This window comes from Bemisia tabaci, chromosome 1, assembly GCF_918797505.1.
Source record: "Bemisia tabaci chromosome 1, PGI_BMITA_v3".
Classification (NCBI taxonomy): Eukaryota; Metazoa; Arthropoda; class Insecta; order Hemiptera; family Aleyrodidae; genus Bemisia; species Bemisia tabaci.
Genome location: NC_092793.1, coordinates 52,340,128 through 52,355,470, shown reverse-complemented (window position 1 = coordinate 52,355,470; position 15,343 = coordinate 52,340,128). Strand labels below are relative to the sequence as shown.

Below are 15,343 nucleotides of genomic sequence, written 5' to 3'. Positions count from 1 at the left end.
GTCTATCTTCGGAAACGTAACGGTGAAAATACTCCTACAAATAATTTCCTACCCACCGGTGTTGGAGCTTTAGACACCACCCCTAACCTTATATCGACCCAGTTGAACAGATAAATAAACGTAAAAACAAAGTGTTCCGTTTGCAATTTTTATTTCTAAAACAAAAAAGATTACATGGATTTAGCTAAAAGTAAATAATAAACATTTTAAATTCTTGAAAATTATAAACTTACATTCGTTAACGTATTGAAGTCGTGAAATTATAAACTTACATTCATTAACTTATTAAAGTCTCGAAAATTATAAATTTACATTCATTAACGTATTAAAATGATAGGTACAATTGAAGATGTTATAGGTTACACGAATCCAAATAATAGTCTTTACATCAGATCTGGGAGGGATGAGAGTGACAGAGAGAGCGGTGGAGTGGAACAGCATCGTCCTACAGGAGGCTCGCGGTATAATTGTTCAGCAGCCGGTCAAATTTTACATGAATCGGGAAACCCAAGTTTAAAACCACTGAAACCAGGTTTAAAACCAATGAAACCAGGTTTTAAACCACAAAACACATTTAGGAACCACCATATTTCAGTTTAAAACCCCAAAAACTGAGTCTAAAACCGATATAACCACATTCCAAACCGGAGAATCTCTGTTCAGAACCAGGAAACTCGAGGTTAAAACCATTAAACACAATTGTCATCTCCGGAACCTTGTTAAAAACCAAACCGGGAAACCCAAGTTTAAAACCACTGAAACCAGGTTTAAAACCACTGAAACCAGGTTTAAAACCAATGAAACCAGGTTTTAAACCACAAAACACATTTAGGAACCACCATATTTCAGTTTAAAACCCCAAAAACTGAGTCTAAAACCGATATAACCACATTCCAAACCGGAGAATCTCTGTTCAGAACCAGGAAACTCGAGGTTAAAACCATTAAACACAATTGTCATCTCCGGAACCTTGTTAAAAACCAAACCGGGAAACCCAAGTTTAAAACCACTGAAACCAGGTTTAAAACCAATGAAACCAGGTTTTAAACCATAAAACACATTTAGGAACCACCATATTTCAGTTTAAAACCCCAAAAACTGAGTCTAAAACCGATATAACCACATTCCAAACCGGAGAATCTCTGTTCAGAACCAGGAAACTCGAGGGTAAAACCCTTAAACACAATTGTCATCTCCGGAACCTTGTTAAAAACCAGAATAACCACATTGAAAATAACCAAATTTGAAACCGAAGGAACCCTGTTTCAAACCAGGAAAACCACATTGAAAACCGGGAAACCCAAGTTTTAAAACCACTGAAAACCGGTCAAGGAGGCAAAATAACCACATTTGAAACCGAAGAACCACTGTTCAAACCAGAAAAACCACATTTAAACCAGAGAACTTTGTTCAAAACAGAAACTCAGTTTGGTTTTAAACGAAATATGGTTCCTAAATGTGTTTTGTGGTTTAAACCTGGTTTCATTGGTTTTAAACCTGGTTTCAGTGGTTTTTAAACTTGGTTTCAGTGGTTTTAAACTTGGGTTTCCCGGTTTTCAATGTGGTTTTCCTGGTTTGAAACAGGGTTCCTTCGGTTTCAAATTTGGTTATTTTCAATGTGGTTATTCTGGTTTTTAACAAGGTTCCGGAGATGACAATTGTGTTTAAGGGTTTTACCCTCGAGTTTCCTGGTTCTGAACAGAGATTCTCCGGTTTGGAATGTGGTTATATCGGTTTTAGACTCAGTTTTTGGGGTTTTAAACTGAAATATGGTGGTTCCTAAATGTGTTTTATGGTTTAAAACCTGGTTTCATTGGTTTTAAACCTGGTTTCAGTGGTTTTAAACTTGGGTTTCCCGGTTTGGTTTTTAACAAGGTTCCGGAGATGACAATTGTGTTTAATGGTTTTAACCTCGAGTTTCCTGGTTCTGAACAGAGATTCTCCGGTTTGGAATGTGGTTATATCGGTTTTAGACTCAGTTTTTGGGGTTTTAAACTGAAATATGGTGGTTCCTAAATGTGTTTTGTGGTTTAAAACCTGGTTTCATTGGTTTTAAACCTGGTTTCAGTGGTTTTAAACCTGGTTTCAGTGGTTTTAAACTTGGGTTTCCCGGTTTGGTTTTTAACAAGGTTCCGGAGATGACAATTGTGTTTAATGGTTTTAACCTCGAGTTTCCTGGTTCTGAACAGAGATTCTCCGGTTTGGAATGTGGTTATATCGGTTTTAGACTCAGTTTTTGGGGTTTTAAACTGAAATATGGTGGTTCCTAAATGTGTTTTGTGGTTTAAAACCTGGTTTCATTGGTTTTAAACCTGGTTTCAGTGGTTTTAAACTTGGGTTTCCCGATTCATGTAAAATTTGACCGGCTGCTGAACAATTATACCGCGAGCCTCCTGTAGGACGATGCTGTTCCACTCCACCGCTCTCTCTGTCACTCTCATCCCTCCCAGATCTGATGTAAAGACTATTATTTGGATTCGTGTAACCTATAACATCTTCAATTGTACCTATCATTTTAATACGTTAATGAATGTAAATTTATAATTTTCGAGACTTTAATAAGTTAATGAATGTAAGTTTATAATTTCACGACTTCAATACGTTAACGAATGTAAGTTTATAATTTTCAAGAATTTAAAATGTTTATTATTTACTTTTAGCTAAATCCATGTAATCTTTTTTGTTTTAGAAATAAAAATTGCAAACGGAACACTTTGTTTTTACGTTTATTTATCTGTTCAACTGGGTCGATATAAGGTTAGGGGTGGTGTCTAAAGCTCCAACACCGGTGGGTAGGAAATTATTTGTAGGAGTATTTTCACCGTTACGTTTCCGAAGATAGACTTGCTCGGTCGGTAGAAGCCCGGATTTCTAATCGAGTTCTTATCAGAACGGTCCGGGTTCGATTCTTAAGACGGGCGAGTCTATCTTTAAGTTTTTGAAATTTTATTCATGAATTTTAACGGCGTCTCGTCCATTAAGACACAAAAGTTTATTTTCTCTTTTTTTTCATTTTATCTATCAAGCGTGCCAGTAGGGCTCGCTTTTTGAAATCACTCGGATGTACCATGGTACAGCACACCGATCAACCAATGCTATTCAACGGGCCGTCCAAATATTTTTTTCCTCGGACCCGTTTTCTTGTCTTCGAACCATTATACTGTCAAGCCTTGATGGTCTCTTACCAAAAAACCGAATGAACTGCTAATTGGGAACCCTTGAGAACATTTTCCTGTCAAAACCGTATTATTTCATTTGACAAAAACCTCATAGAAGCTTTCTTACGCTCGGAGGACTCAACTCTAGAACCTTCTTTCCCGCCAAAACTGTTTAGCCAATGAGCGTCTTGCACTGCAAGTGCAATCTGTGATGAGCCTCGTGACTCTTTATACCATGTACTAACCGTGGCCCCTGCAGAAATCCACTCAAACCACTGCAGTTATCTCCCGATATAGCTTTGGGTGTCAGGTTTCGAGCAAGGCAATAAAAGACGGCGAGGAGAGGGTCGCCTCGTCGAACCTATTATCTTCCACGCCCGATTAACCATTCACCGTGACGCCAGGATCCACCAAATTTTCACAAAAATTGTTTTCCGTCTATTTAGCGAGTTTTTCCTTACTTTCCGTTAAAGTACAAATAAAAAGAGACCTCATTTGTAAAAATCGGCCGAATAGGAGAGAAGTTACAGTTCGAAATCCAAAGAGATTAACTCAACGCGATTTCGATGCACGGCAGTTCGCCCAAATCACGGTCGTGCGAAATGCCGCATATCAGCTTAAAATCAAGATAATTGGACGGAATCTTTAAAATCAATTTACATTCAACGTTCATGAATCAATATTTTCTCCCAAATTTAGCAAAAAGTACCAATTGATGCAAATGACAAAACGTGAAAATAGTAGGTTTGTGTCCAACATTTATATTCGGCACGCTTTTCCAACATATTCATGTTGGATTTTTCTGCTTGTTTATTATTTGTATTTATTTTTTATTCATTTCTTATTTTCTTCATTTTTATTTATTTAGGAAAACCGTGAAATTACACCCGGGGGGCTGAACGGAGCGGCCGGCAACGTCGCAGAGATGAAGGAGTCACGAGGTGGCAACGTCGGGCAGGTTCGGAACTTGTTCCCGGTCGCTCGAAGGAGAAGAGACCCGAACCGGTTCAGACTTGTCCCGGCAGGCTCAGACTCGTTCGGACAGCGTTCGATCCGAGCGCGGCTCTTGTGATGGCCACCCCTATAAGGGAAAGGTCATCCTTCCTTCAAAGATGGACTCGATTTCTATAAGACGTAATTCTATAAAAATTTAATATTTACTCTTATAAAAATCAAGTCGATCACTGGAGGAGCGGCTAATAAGATGTATTTGACGAAATACTTCGAGATTCACCCTTGAAGTGAAAAATAAAGTATTTTGACAAATACAAATGCTGAAACAGTGTGGGAGAGCAATATCAGAAAACTGATTGAAAATGGAAATTTAAAAATTCAACATTCATGCTTTTTACGGGTATTACGATCGGGATTTCTTTCTAATTGAATAACACAAGAATATTGGCGTTTTACAAAGATTTATTACTTAAAAATTTTGAGAAAATTTGAAAAGTTACGAATTTTGAAAAAATGAAGAATTACGAATTTTGAACAAAAGAAATTTGAAAACGTCTGATATGACAAGCTATCAAAGAATAAGAAAAGTTTTTTGACGATTCACCGAAATGAAGTCCAAAAGTGGCCAGGGTTGAAAATCCAGAGAGAGAGCAAGAGCAGTAGGAGGATCCCGCCAGGCCGAGGCTCCCGGCAGGAATAGAATGAATCTCGATAAAAATGAGCGTGAGAGTTTGACGTTTATCAAAAAAAATAATGAGCGCAATTTAGATAAAGAGTGAAGCTCCTTATCTAAATATCTCATCTCACCCTTACCGAAAAAGACGGCGCCCACGTCGTCGTAAAAAGAAAGATACATTAAAAACAATCAAAAGAAGGGTGGTGAGTTTTGGCTGAAGGCCTTAAAAAATGAAAACAATTGCAAAATAGTTGAAGGGGAGGGGCAAAAAGAAAAATTAATTTAAAGAAAAGTTAGAACGCCAAAAAAAAAGTTACATCTTGAAAAGAAAAGTATAAATTGAAAAATCTGGAACAAAAAGAACATCAAATGGAAAAATTTCAAATTAGACGATTCAAAATATAAAAAAAAAAGTTACAAAAAAAAGTTGAACTATTGAAAGAGAAATTACAAAATGCAAATTTTGAATTTTAAATTTTTTGACAAAAAAGAAAATATCTTTCATAAAGAATATCGCTCCGAATTTTTTGTTTTTGATCTGGAAAAAGAAGTAAATACAGGGGGTTGATGTTGTATCGCATAGGACAAACATCATTAATGCAAAATAACAAGGTAAGTTAATTACAAAATGCCGAGTATAAAAAGAACCAATTTACAAAGAGAGAGAGATAAAAAAAAAATTTACTTTAAAAATTGAGAAATATGAGAAATTTTCTGAGTATCTAAAGCTGGTAAAAAGAAAATAAATTGGTCTCTGGGTTTGCAAGGCATGCTAACAATTTAAAAATAAATCTGACACCATGCGTGTAAAAGACGAGGTCATAGATATTTATATTTTTAAATTGCGAATTACTAAGGCTTTAAAAGTTTCACCATTGACATTATTTTTGCGTGGAAGATCACAAATGCAGTCGTTCGCGCTAGCCCTTGAAATCGGGTGCCATGTTGATATGCATTTGCGTCTGTGCTCCAGGGGATGCTTTTACTATCCCTCTTCACAAAAATAGTGAACAGATCCACTTGGTTTAACAAATAATTTCATCACCTTAAAGTTATTGCAATTTACTGTAGTAATATTTTGCGCTGTTCTCTGAAAAAGATGCTCATCTTTATTCCTACAGTAAAAGTTGCAAAACTTTAAAACGCCTAATAAGCGAGTGGAACCAAACGATAGATGTGACTCAGGCAGAGAAATCAACGTAACACCACAGTCTTTACTCTGAGAAAGTACCTTCCAAATCAAAAGAATCGGCCAAATTCTTCCTTTTTGGGTGACCGACTAGCCCAGAGGCAGGGTTACTGACTTAACAAAACCCTTAAGAGTCATCACAAAACGATGGAACGCAACAAAAGTTGCCGATTCAAAAAGGGAAAGCGAATTATTTGCCAAACGAAATTGAGAAAGAAATTTTGAAAAGGTTTTAATTTTAGCGTCGTGTTCTCACGACCCTTGTTAAAAAAAAATAAAAAACAAAAACAAGTCCACGTGAAGCTAAAATTGTTTAAAAAAAAAAAAATCAAAAGGTTCATTAAAAAATTATAAGTAAATTTTAAAAAAAGTGAATGAAAGCGGAGATTGAAAAGCGGAAATCGTAAATCAGCTTGCGTATTGTGTTATCACAATCCTTATTTGAGAATAAGTCCACGTAGAACGAAGTATGACTTTAAAATTTCCGTCTTTTTCAAAGGAAACATGAACGAAAAAAGCAAGTATGAAATATTATGTAATGGTTGAAGCATAAGGTAGCAAGAAACGTTTTAATAACCGTTTTAGATTATGATAGGCCTAAGTACTTTATTGCCTATGAGACCATAGCGTTATCATTCGTTAGAAAAATACGTAACTCCTTTATCTCAGGGTATTTCCTTTGCTGTAAGCCTAAAATCATTAAGTTAATTTTATTTAGAGCATTTGACCGTTTAAAAATCTCTCTATCAGGATTACTGATCAATTTTGAATTGAAAACAGCGTAGTTTCGAAAGATTTTCATCTTATTACTTGCATAAGTCTTACATTTGATAATCAAATCACATGGAAACAATCTTTTCGTCAATTTACTTGAACGACTGTTCTCATTTTTGAAATCTAAAAATATTCCAAACTGAAATGATCAGACAAGAGAGTGAATTTATGATGATTGAATTTCGTAATGAGGCAAGAAAATTGTCAAAATGTGCTCTAAAATACCTTGTAATTCTAGACATGTTGCAGACCAAGAGGGGGGGGGGGAATTTTACTAAATACAAACGAATCATAATTCAAAGTTTCCTGTAACTGATTTTGATATATCTTTCAAAAGATAGATATCTAAATCATCAAAGAAATTTAGTAAAACAGGAAAAGTAAAAGATTAATTGTCTCAAAATTTCAAAAGCTTCATCGGCTTTGTCTAAAAAAAGTTATATTTCTCATATTTCTTATTCGTAAGCTCTATCAGAGGCGCAGCAATATTAGAAAAAAATTAAAATAGAAAACTATGAATGAAGGACCGTTTAAAATTTACACTACCCAGAAAAGAACGAACGTCTTTTTAACATTTGGGAGTTTATGCTTTAAAATAGCATCTATATTGTACTGTAAAGGAGCTAAGCCTTTTTTATTAATAAAATAACCAAGAAAATTATTCGTTCATAAGTAATTTTAAATAATTTTTTGAATAAATAATTAAATCATTGATGGAAATGATGAATCCATGATACAACAAGTCTGAAAATGTTCTCTGTAAAGCTTTTACTGAAAGCACCGGGTGAATTTTTAAAAGAAACCGAATAGACACGTAAAAGCACATTAGCATCACTAGCGTTTGCTTAAATTTTGCTGATAAAATTTTGCTGATAAAATATTCGCTAAGAAAGTCTAAAGTATGACAGTAAGTATTCTCTTATAATTCAGAAATAATATTATCGATCCTTGGTAAAGGGAATCGATCTGGGGCAATTACTTTATTTATTTTTCTGAAATCTACTACTATTCTTTTATCTTTAGCGGTTAACTGTGCTAACGGTTTTTCAATGTGCGTCTCCCTTTGTAACTAAGAAAAAAAGTTGGAAATGCATAGTCACTGAAAATATCATTGAAGCGTCCCTCAAATTATTCACTATGCTACGCAGATTATTTTATAGTTAATTGGCAAATTATAGGGAAGACGACCGATAGAATTTTTTGAATTTACTGTAACAATTTCAGCTTTATTAGAGGCAAAAACAGACTCGGCATTGCATAATATTTCGCTAGCAAGAAATACTATGGATAGCAGGATTCAAAATCACATCAATATTAAATCTAATTTCGGAATTTTCAAAGAAATTTGACCTAGAAACATTACAACAATAGTTTCAGGCACTGAGAATCTTGAATTTAATGAAATACATTTATTTAAAGGCATGAAAGTAAAATTTTCATTGAAAAATTGGTCCTTATTCTTACAAAAAATATCACCACTTAGGGTGTCTAATAATTTCTGGAAATCAGTCTGTACTTAAGCAGCTGAATCCAATTAAATGGCATTAAAAGCCTTTATGGAAATACAATTAAAACCTTTAATAAAAGTCCCTTGTGGCGTACAATTGTCACTCAGTGAATTACTTGATTTACCGCCACTTACAAGAAAAGAATACCGACAGTTGTCACTCAGTGAATTACCTGAAGGTATCTTATTATTCTCCACACTATTGTCACTCAGTGAATTACTAGTTTTACTGGAGTTTAATTTAAATATAATCCTTAGAGCAGTTCTCACTCAGTGAACTACCTGAACTCATGGGATTATTATGCATTTATGGGACAGTTCTCACTCAGTGAACTACCTGAACCCTGCATGAATTATTAAGATTTATTGCGAAATTCTCACTCAGTGAACTACTTTCGCTTTCAACTTCGAAAAGTTGATTAAATAAATCATTTGCCTCTTTAAATTTAAGCAATTTATCACTATTCTCACTCAGTGAACTACTAGTGTAAATGCTAGAGGAATTATTAAGATGGAGCGCTCACTCTAATTATGGGATCTGAACGGAATTTAAATTTTCTGCCGTGCACTTAGCATTCTGATACGGTTACTTCATCAGGTGAAAATTTTCCTTCAAAGAAAACCCATTACTGTATTTCTAAGAATACTAATAAAAATATGGGACAGGTTTTTTCCATAAATTATATGTTCCTGCAAAAGGCAAGGAATCAAATGAATCATTTTTGATTCATCAAAGAATTGCTGGCTCATATTAGAACTTCGAATTATATAAATCATTTACAGTTTAATACTGAAAAAAAAGTTTTGGTAGTATACACGAGGATTCACTACTACATTTTTAAGCCCAATAATTGGCAGTTTCTCTTAAGAAGGGCGTGTGTGGCCATGATTCCGTCTATAGTCAAAGAATCTAAAAGGTCTTAAAACTCAAAATCTGAAGTTAAAACAATTATTTCCGAATGCAAACTATTTTTGTAGCTTCCGGCGTGAGCATTTGTGGATAAAAAAAGTTGAATTTGCAAATTGTGTACTGAGAAAAAGCGAATCAAAATTACATTAAGCTTTTAATGAGTATGATTTGGCAAGTTATATGGAGGAAAATTTGTAGAATCACTCGGATTTCTACTATGTGACGGAGTGGAAGTTTGTGAAGAACTTAAATTCTTTCCAAAAATTTCATTTTCCGAATCGGAACTCATTAAATAAAGTGGGGGGAACTTTTAGAAAAAACACTAGAAACCATGAGCACACAAGAATAAAAAAAATCGACGCAAGTGAATTTTAGCCAAAAAAAAGTTGTTAAACTACACCTCGTGGATGTTGCAATGGCTGCCCAGAGACACAGCAATGCCCACAAACTGTAGTGGTTTAAAAATTTAATTAAAAAAAGTTTAAACACTCAACAAAAAGAAAAAAAAATTCCTGTGAGGGCACTGAATCACTGACAAATTAACAAGATTAATCGCAAATCAAAAATCAATGGAACAAAAATTCAGAATGAAATTCTAATTGTCATATCTCAAAAATTATAACGCCTTTAAATCCCTTCGATCGTGTGAAAAATTAAAGCATGTTTAACAAAAATAAAATTCAAAAAGCTGAAAATAAAAGAAAAATTAAAGGTTCTTCAACAGACAAAATGAAGACCGAGGTTTCGGCACCACTTGTGAAGATGCGAAACTAATTACTGAAAAATTTAAAAAATTGCTGGTTTAAGAGACGGGTTTCGGCACCACTTGTGATGGCCACCCCTATAAGGGAAAGGTCATCCTTCCTTCAAAGATGGACTCGATTTCTATAAGACGTAATTCTATAAAAATTTAATATTTACTCTTATAAAAATCAAGTCGATCACTGGAGGAGCGGCTAATAAGATGTATTTGACGAAATACTTCGAGATTCACCCTTGAAGTGAAAAATAAAGTATTTTGACAAATACAAATGCTGAAACAGTGTGGGAGAGCAATTTCAGAAAACTGATTGAAAATGGAAATTTAAAAATTCAACATTCATGCTTTTTACGGGTATTACGATCGGGATTTCTTTCTAATTGAATAACACAAGAATATTGGCGTTTTACAAAGATTTATTACTTAAAAATTTTGAGAAAATTTGAAAAGTTACGAATTTTGAAAAAATGAAGAATTACGAATTTTGAACAAAAGAAATTTGAAAACGTCTGATATGACAAGCTATCAAAGAATAAGAAAAGTTTTTTGACGATTCACCGAAATGAAGTCCAAAAGTGGCCAGGGTTGAAAATCCAGAGAGAGAGCAAGAGCAGTAGGAGGATCCCGCCAGGCCGAGGCTCCCGGCAGGAATAGAATGAATCTCGATAAAAATGAGCGTGAGAGTTTGACGTTTATCAAAAAAAATAATGAGCGCAATTTAGATAAAGAGTGAAGCTCCTTATCTAAATATCTCACTCTGCGCCTTTGATGCAGGTTTAAACCGGTGGCGTGGCGTGAATGATCGATTGTCGATATCTCGCCATTTGAAGCTATGGTAAAGAATCGATTATTAAGGTGTTCGCTGCGAGCACCCTGATAATCGATCTTTTTTCATAGGTTTAAATGACAGATCAATCGATAAATCGCGAAGCGGGCCACGCCGGTTTAAACTTGGTCGCACCCTGAACGGCGGCCGGAGGAGGAGTTGACAGAGGATCACCTGAATCGGCGCGGGAACATCAAAGTGCGGGTGGGATGACGTCATCCATTTGAGGGGGGTGTAGAGGTTAGGCTAGGTAAACGCCGTACTCTCGTAAGGTATGCAACCCGCGTATTAGCGCCTTACTTCCGTAAGGTATGCAACCCGCATGTTAACGCCTTACTCCCGTAAGGTATGCAACCCGCATTTCAGGAGGATCGTAAGGAATGCGATTCACAAATTATCCCTGACCACCGGCGAGGTGCGCGACCAACATGAGAACGCCTCCAGTCCGTAAGGTATGCAACCCGCATTTCATGGGTTCGTGAGGAATGCACATCACAAATTATCGCTGATCGTCGGCGAGGTGCGCGACCAACATAGGACGCCTCCCGTCCGTAAGGTATGCAACCCGCATATCTGCACCTTAGGTCGGCGAGGCACGCAACCCGCGACTGAAATGGACTTAGGTTAGGTTAGGTTAGGTTTGGTTAGGTTAGGTTAGGTTAGGCTAGGTTAGGTTAGGTTAGGTTAGGTTAGGTCACACGGCAACGCTGTACTTGGGTTAGGTCACACGGCAACACTGAACTTAGGTTAGGTTACATTTCGATACCTCAGGTGTGCGCAAGTCGCCATTTCCCCTCTTAGGTTAGGTTAGGTTAGGTTTGGTTAGGTTTGGTTAGGTTAGGTTAGGTTAGGTTGGGTTGGGTTAGGTTAGGTTAGGTTAGGTCACACGGCAACGCTATACTTAGGTCAGGTCACACGGCAACGCTGATTTTAGGTTAGGTTACATTTCGACATCTCAGGTGTTTTTAAATCGGCATTTCCACTCTACTTCGATTGATCGGCCATTTAAACCTATGGAAAAGGGTCGATAAACAGGGTGTTCGCAGCGAACACCTTCATAATCGATTCTTTTCCATAGGTTGAAATGGCAGAACAATCGATACATCGCAATTCACGCCACGAGAGAACGGGACTCACGTGGAAATTGAGTTGCGCCCTTACACCAGAGGAACGACGAATTGAACGAATTTCACCAGAATCAGCTCGATAGCGTTTCTGGTCACCTGATTTCCTTTCACGTCTTATTTCGTCAGAAAAACTGGACAATATACGCCCTGAAAACTTTACCTCATGTGAATTTCTGCCCAAGTAGTTATGAAGAAGATACTCGTAAAATATCAAGTTAAAATGTTCTCATTTCTGCCGTGCCAAGGAAGAATGCCGTATGAAAATTCGAGAGTTGCCAAATCTCCTACGATAAAATGTGTATTTTTTAGGAAAATTGTGAATATTTTTCCTTGAAATTTTCAGACACCGTAGATAAAATTACCAACAAAATTATCTGAGAAATTGGAAGAAAAATATTCAAAAATTTTCCTGAAAATGAGTGTTTTGCCAGAGGAAATTTGGCAACGCCTGAAGGTTCATACGGCGTTTTTCCTTAGCACGGCAGATTTGTGATCTGTCAAAAAAATGAAACACGAGAATCAATCTGGCAACATCTGATTTAGTTAATCCGATTCTAATCATATCCGTCTGGATGACTTTAAGTATGAGAGGTAATTTTAAAATGCAGCAATGGAAATTCATCCAGCGGTCTTGTTCATTCAACACGAAAATGTGTGATACAAATATACCGCCTCGGATGTGTTGCACAGTATCAAGTGCATTTGAAGGCGCTTCAAACAAGTGGAGTCTACGTCTGTGAGCTGTGAGCTGCAGTCGTTCGCTGTTCGTTCTTCGTCGAGTCTGCAACTTTTGGTCTCTTTAAATTCCGCATTTTTGCCCCAACGAAAAGTTTGTTATCTACTTACACCTGTTATCACACAAAATTTTGATCGAGTGAGTAAGTCATCCAGAATGCCAAATAAGACTAGTGGACGAAGACAGCTAAATCTGTTATACAATACTGTCGTTCAAAGAATTTTCATTAGAAACAGAGCATCTAACAGAAAAATGGAACTCTCAATCTAGGTTTAATTTTTTTTTACAATATTCCTCAAACGCAAAATACCAAAAGAAACAAATTTTTTCGATTTTTCACTCGCAATCAGTTGATCCATATTGAAATTCCAAAGTTGATATCCAGTTCATGAACTCATCAGCGAAATTTTCTAACACAAGTTTGAACACAACACCGTTCCCACTCCCCTCTTTCCCCAGCGGAACTCATACAGATACTTATCAAATATAGTGTAATCAGCTTCAATATTTGTTTTGCTCTTTTTTCAGGACCTGAACGTATCATAAAAGCGAATGATAGATTTTTTAATGCTCAGTTTAAATATGCAGTAAGTTATTTTAATCTACTTTGCTTCCATTATAAAAAAAATTGAGTTATTACTTATTATTTGTTATTCTTCTAAAGCACGATCAATTTTTCCACAAGTCCTGATCCAGTCTTTTGAGTTACTCGGTCCTTTGATTTTTCTCTTAATGACGTATTTTCAATAGTGTTTTGCTAGACCTTCGCAGCTGGCTGAAATGATAAGAATAAATTAAAGAGCTTGGATACTAAGTTTGGTGGCGAAGAAGTTGACTAAATTCGTAGAGATATGAGCACAAATGCAATTTTTTTATTGCTTCATCTGAAAGTGCCTAATGAGCTGAGTTCGCAATATTTTTCATAATTTTTTTCTGACATGGCAAATTGGAGAAAAATTGATTTAAAAGTGAGAAAATGTGCCGCCTTGTGACGTCATCTGGCGGCATTTCCCATTTAAACACATGTATTTTAGCAGAATCGGTTATTTTGTCATATCTCCTCTAATAATTGCTCAATTTATGAATCAAGGGTATCTTCGTGTTCAGTTCACTCAGAGGATTCCACTTAAACAGGAAATTCATCAAATTCAGACCCTTGCAAATTCTCCATTGGAAGATTTGTATTCCTCAAACAATCTTTCACATTTCCTTTTTTCAAATGGGTAATTTCTGAAGAATTTGCCGGGTTTAAGAATGAAAAGCCCTGAATAAACGGAAAGTTTCTACTTTATGAAGAAATTCAAGTACTTAATAATAGATCAGTGGCGTGGCGTGCTTTGCGATACATCGATTGTTATGCCATTTAAACCTATGGAAAAGGATCGATAAACAGGGTGTTCGCTGCGAACACCTTAATAATCGATTCTTTACCATAGGTTTAAATGGCATAACAATCGATACGTCGCAATTCACGCCACGCCACTGTAATAGATATTTAAATATAGATAAATGTACACCATGGCAGCCCGAGAAATAGCAACACCACTAATTTTTCCTCATACCTTCCATTCTATTTGTTAACTGTGATAGTAATGGGTGCTCAGGGCTTCAACATGAACTAATTTTCTCCCCTTGCCTTTTAGTTTTAATTTCTGAGAGTCACTTGTTAGTGTGTGTCTTGTTGTTTAAATATTAAATCAACATCTAATCATGTAGATCCTTTCACCGAGAGTTTTCTTAAATTTCTGCCTTTATTTATTTTTTTCACCTTTTTCAGAATAACTTCATCAAAACATCAAAATATTCACTGCTGACTTTTCTTCCGCTCAACATATTTGAGCAATTTCAAAGGCTTGCAAATTTTTATTTTTTATGCCTCATGATTCTGCAAAGTTTGCCTTTGATTTCGACCCTATCACCTGTCACAACTGCAATCCCACTATTTACAGTTCTTCTCGTAACTGCTGTGAAAGATGGTTATGATGACATCGTAAGTTATCAAATTACATTTATTCTTTTCAGAATTGTTTAATCTACTTCAAATCACATACCTACCTACAACATTTTAACAGCACAGCTTACTTTTGCGGACTAGCAGACCAATGGTGTAGAATTTTTAATATTTTACTGAGTGTCTTCGATTTTTTTAGCTGGAGTTGAATTACTTTCTAAACTAAAAATTATCAAGTCTCATCTCAAGTACCCAAGCTAATTAAGCTATATTGCACCTAGGGCCGGATTTAGGGAGTGGCCATATGGGCCGCGGCCCGTGGCGGTAAATTTTGCAATTTTTTTAATTGTAGGTATAAAAAAAAATCGGATTCAGAAAAAATATTACGAACGAGAAAAGGCGACAAAACCTCTCATTTCCTGAGAGTATACTAGATTCTAATTTTGTCGTCTATCGGTGATATACAAGAGGCAGCATCTCTAATTAGTCGAGGTAAGAGAGAAACCAAACACGCAATTTGGCGGCGCAGAGAGAAATGATGACGAGAACTTGAGATGAAAAGGAGAAGCCCTCGGCGCGGCAGTCGGCATTTAACACATGTTAGCGCCTACAAGACTGCATGAATACTTCATGCATTGCATCAAACACAGTGAGGTCAGCAGCTCGCAGCAGCGGTCGGCGTGAAACGCATAGCGCCTACAAGACTGAATGAATACTTCACGCATTGCGTCAAACACAGTGCGGCATGGCAGCACGACGCGACGCGGCGCGGCGG

The 15,343-nt window shown here is 36.3% G+C and overlaps 1 protein-coding gene across 2 annotated transcripts in view; it reads left to right on the top strand.

Annotated features, from left to right (window-relative positions):
* Positions 1-15,343, top strand: part of ATP8B (ATPase phospholipid transporting 8B) — a 50,882-nt gene that overhangs the window by 15,624 nt on the left and 19,915 nt on the right. For both annotated transcript variants that reach the window (XM_019055337.2, XM_019055335.2), the window contains exons 3-4: positions 13,146-13,204; positions 14,395-14,607. In XM_019055337.2, the coding sequence (XP_018910882.2) occupies positions 13,146-13,204; positions 14,395-14,607 (272 nt within the window). The remainder of the gene's footprint in view (positions 1-13,145; positions 13,205-14,394; positions 14,608-15,343) is intronic.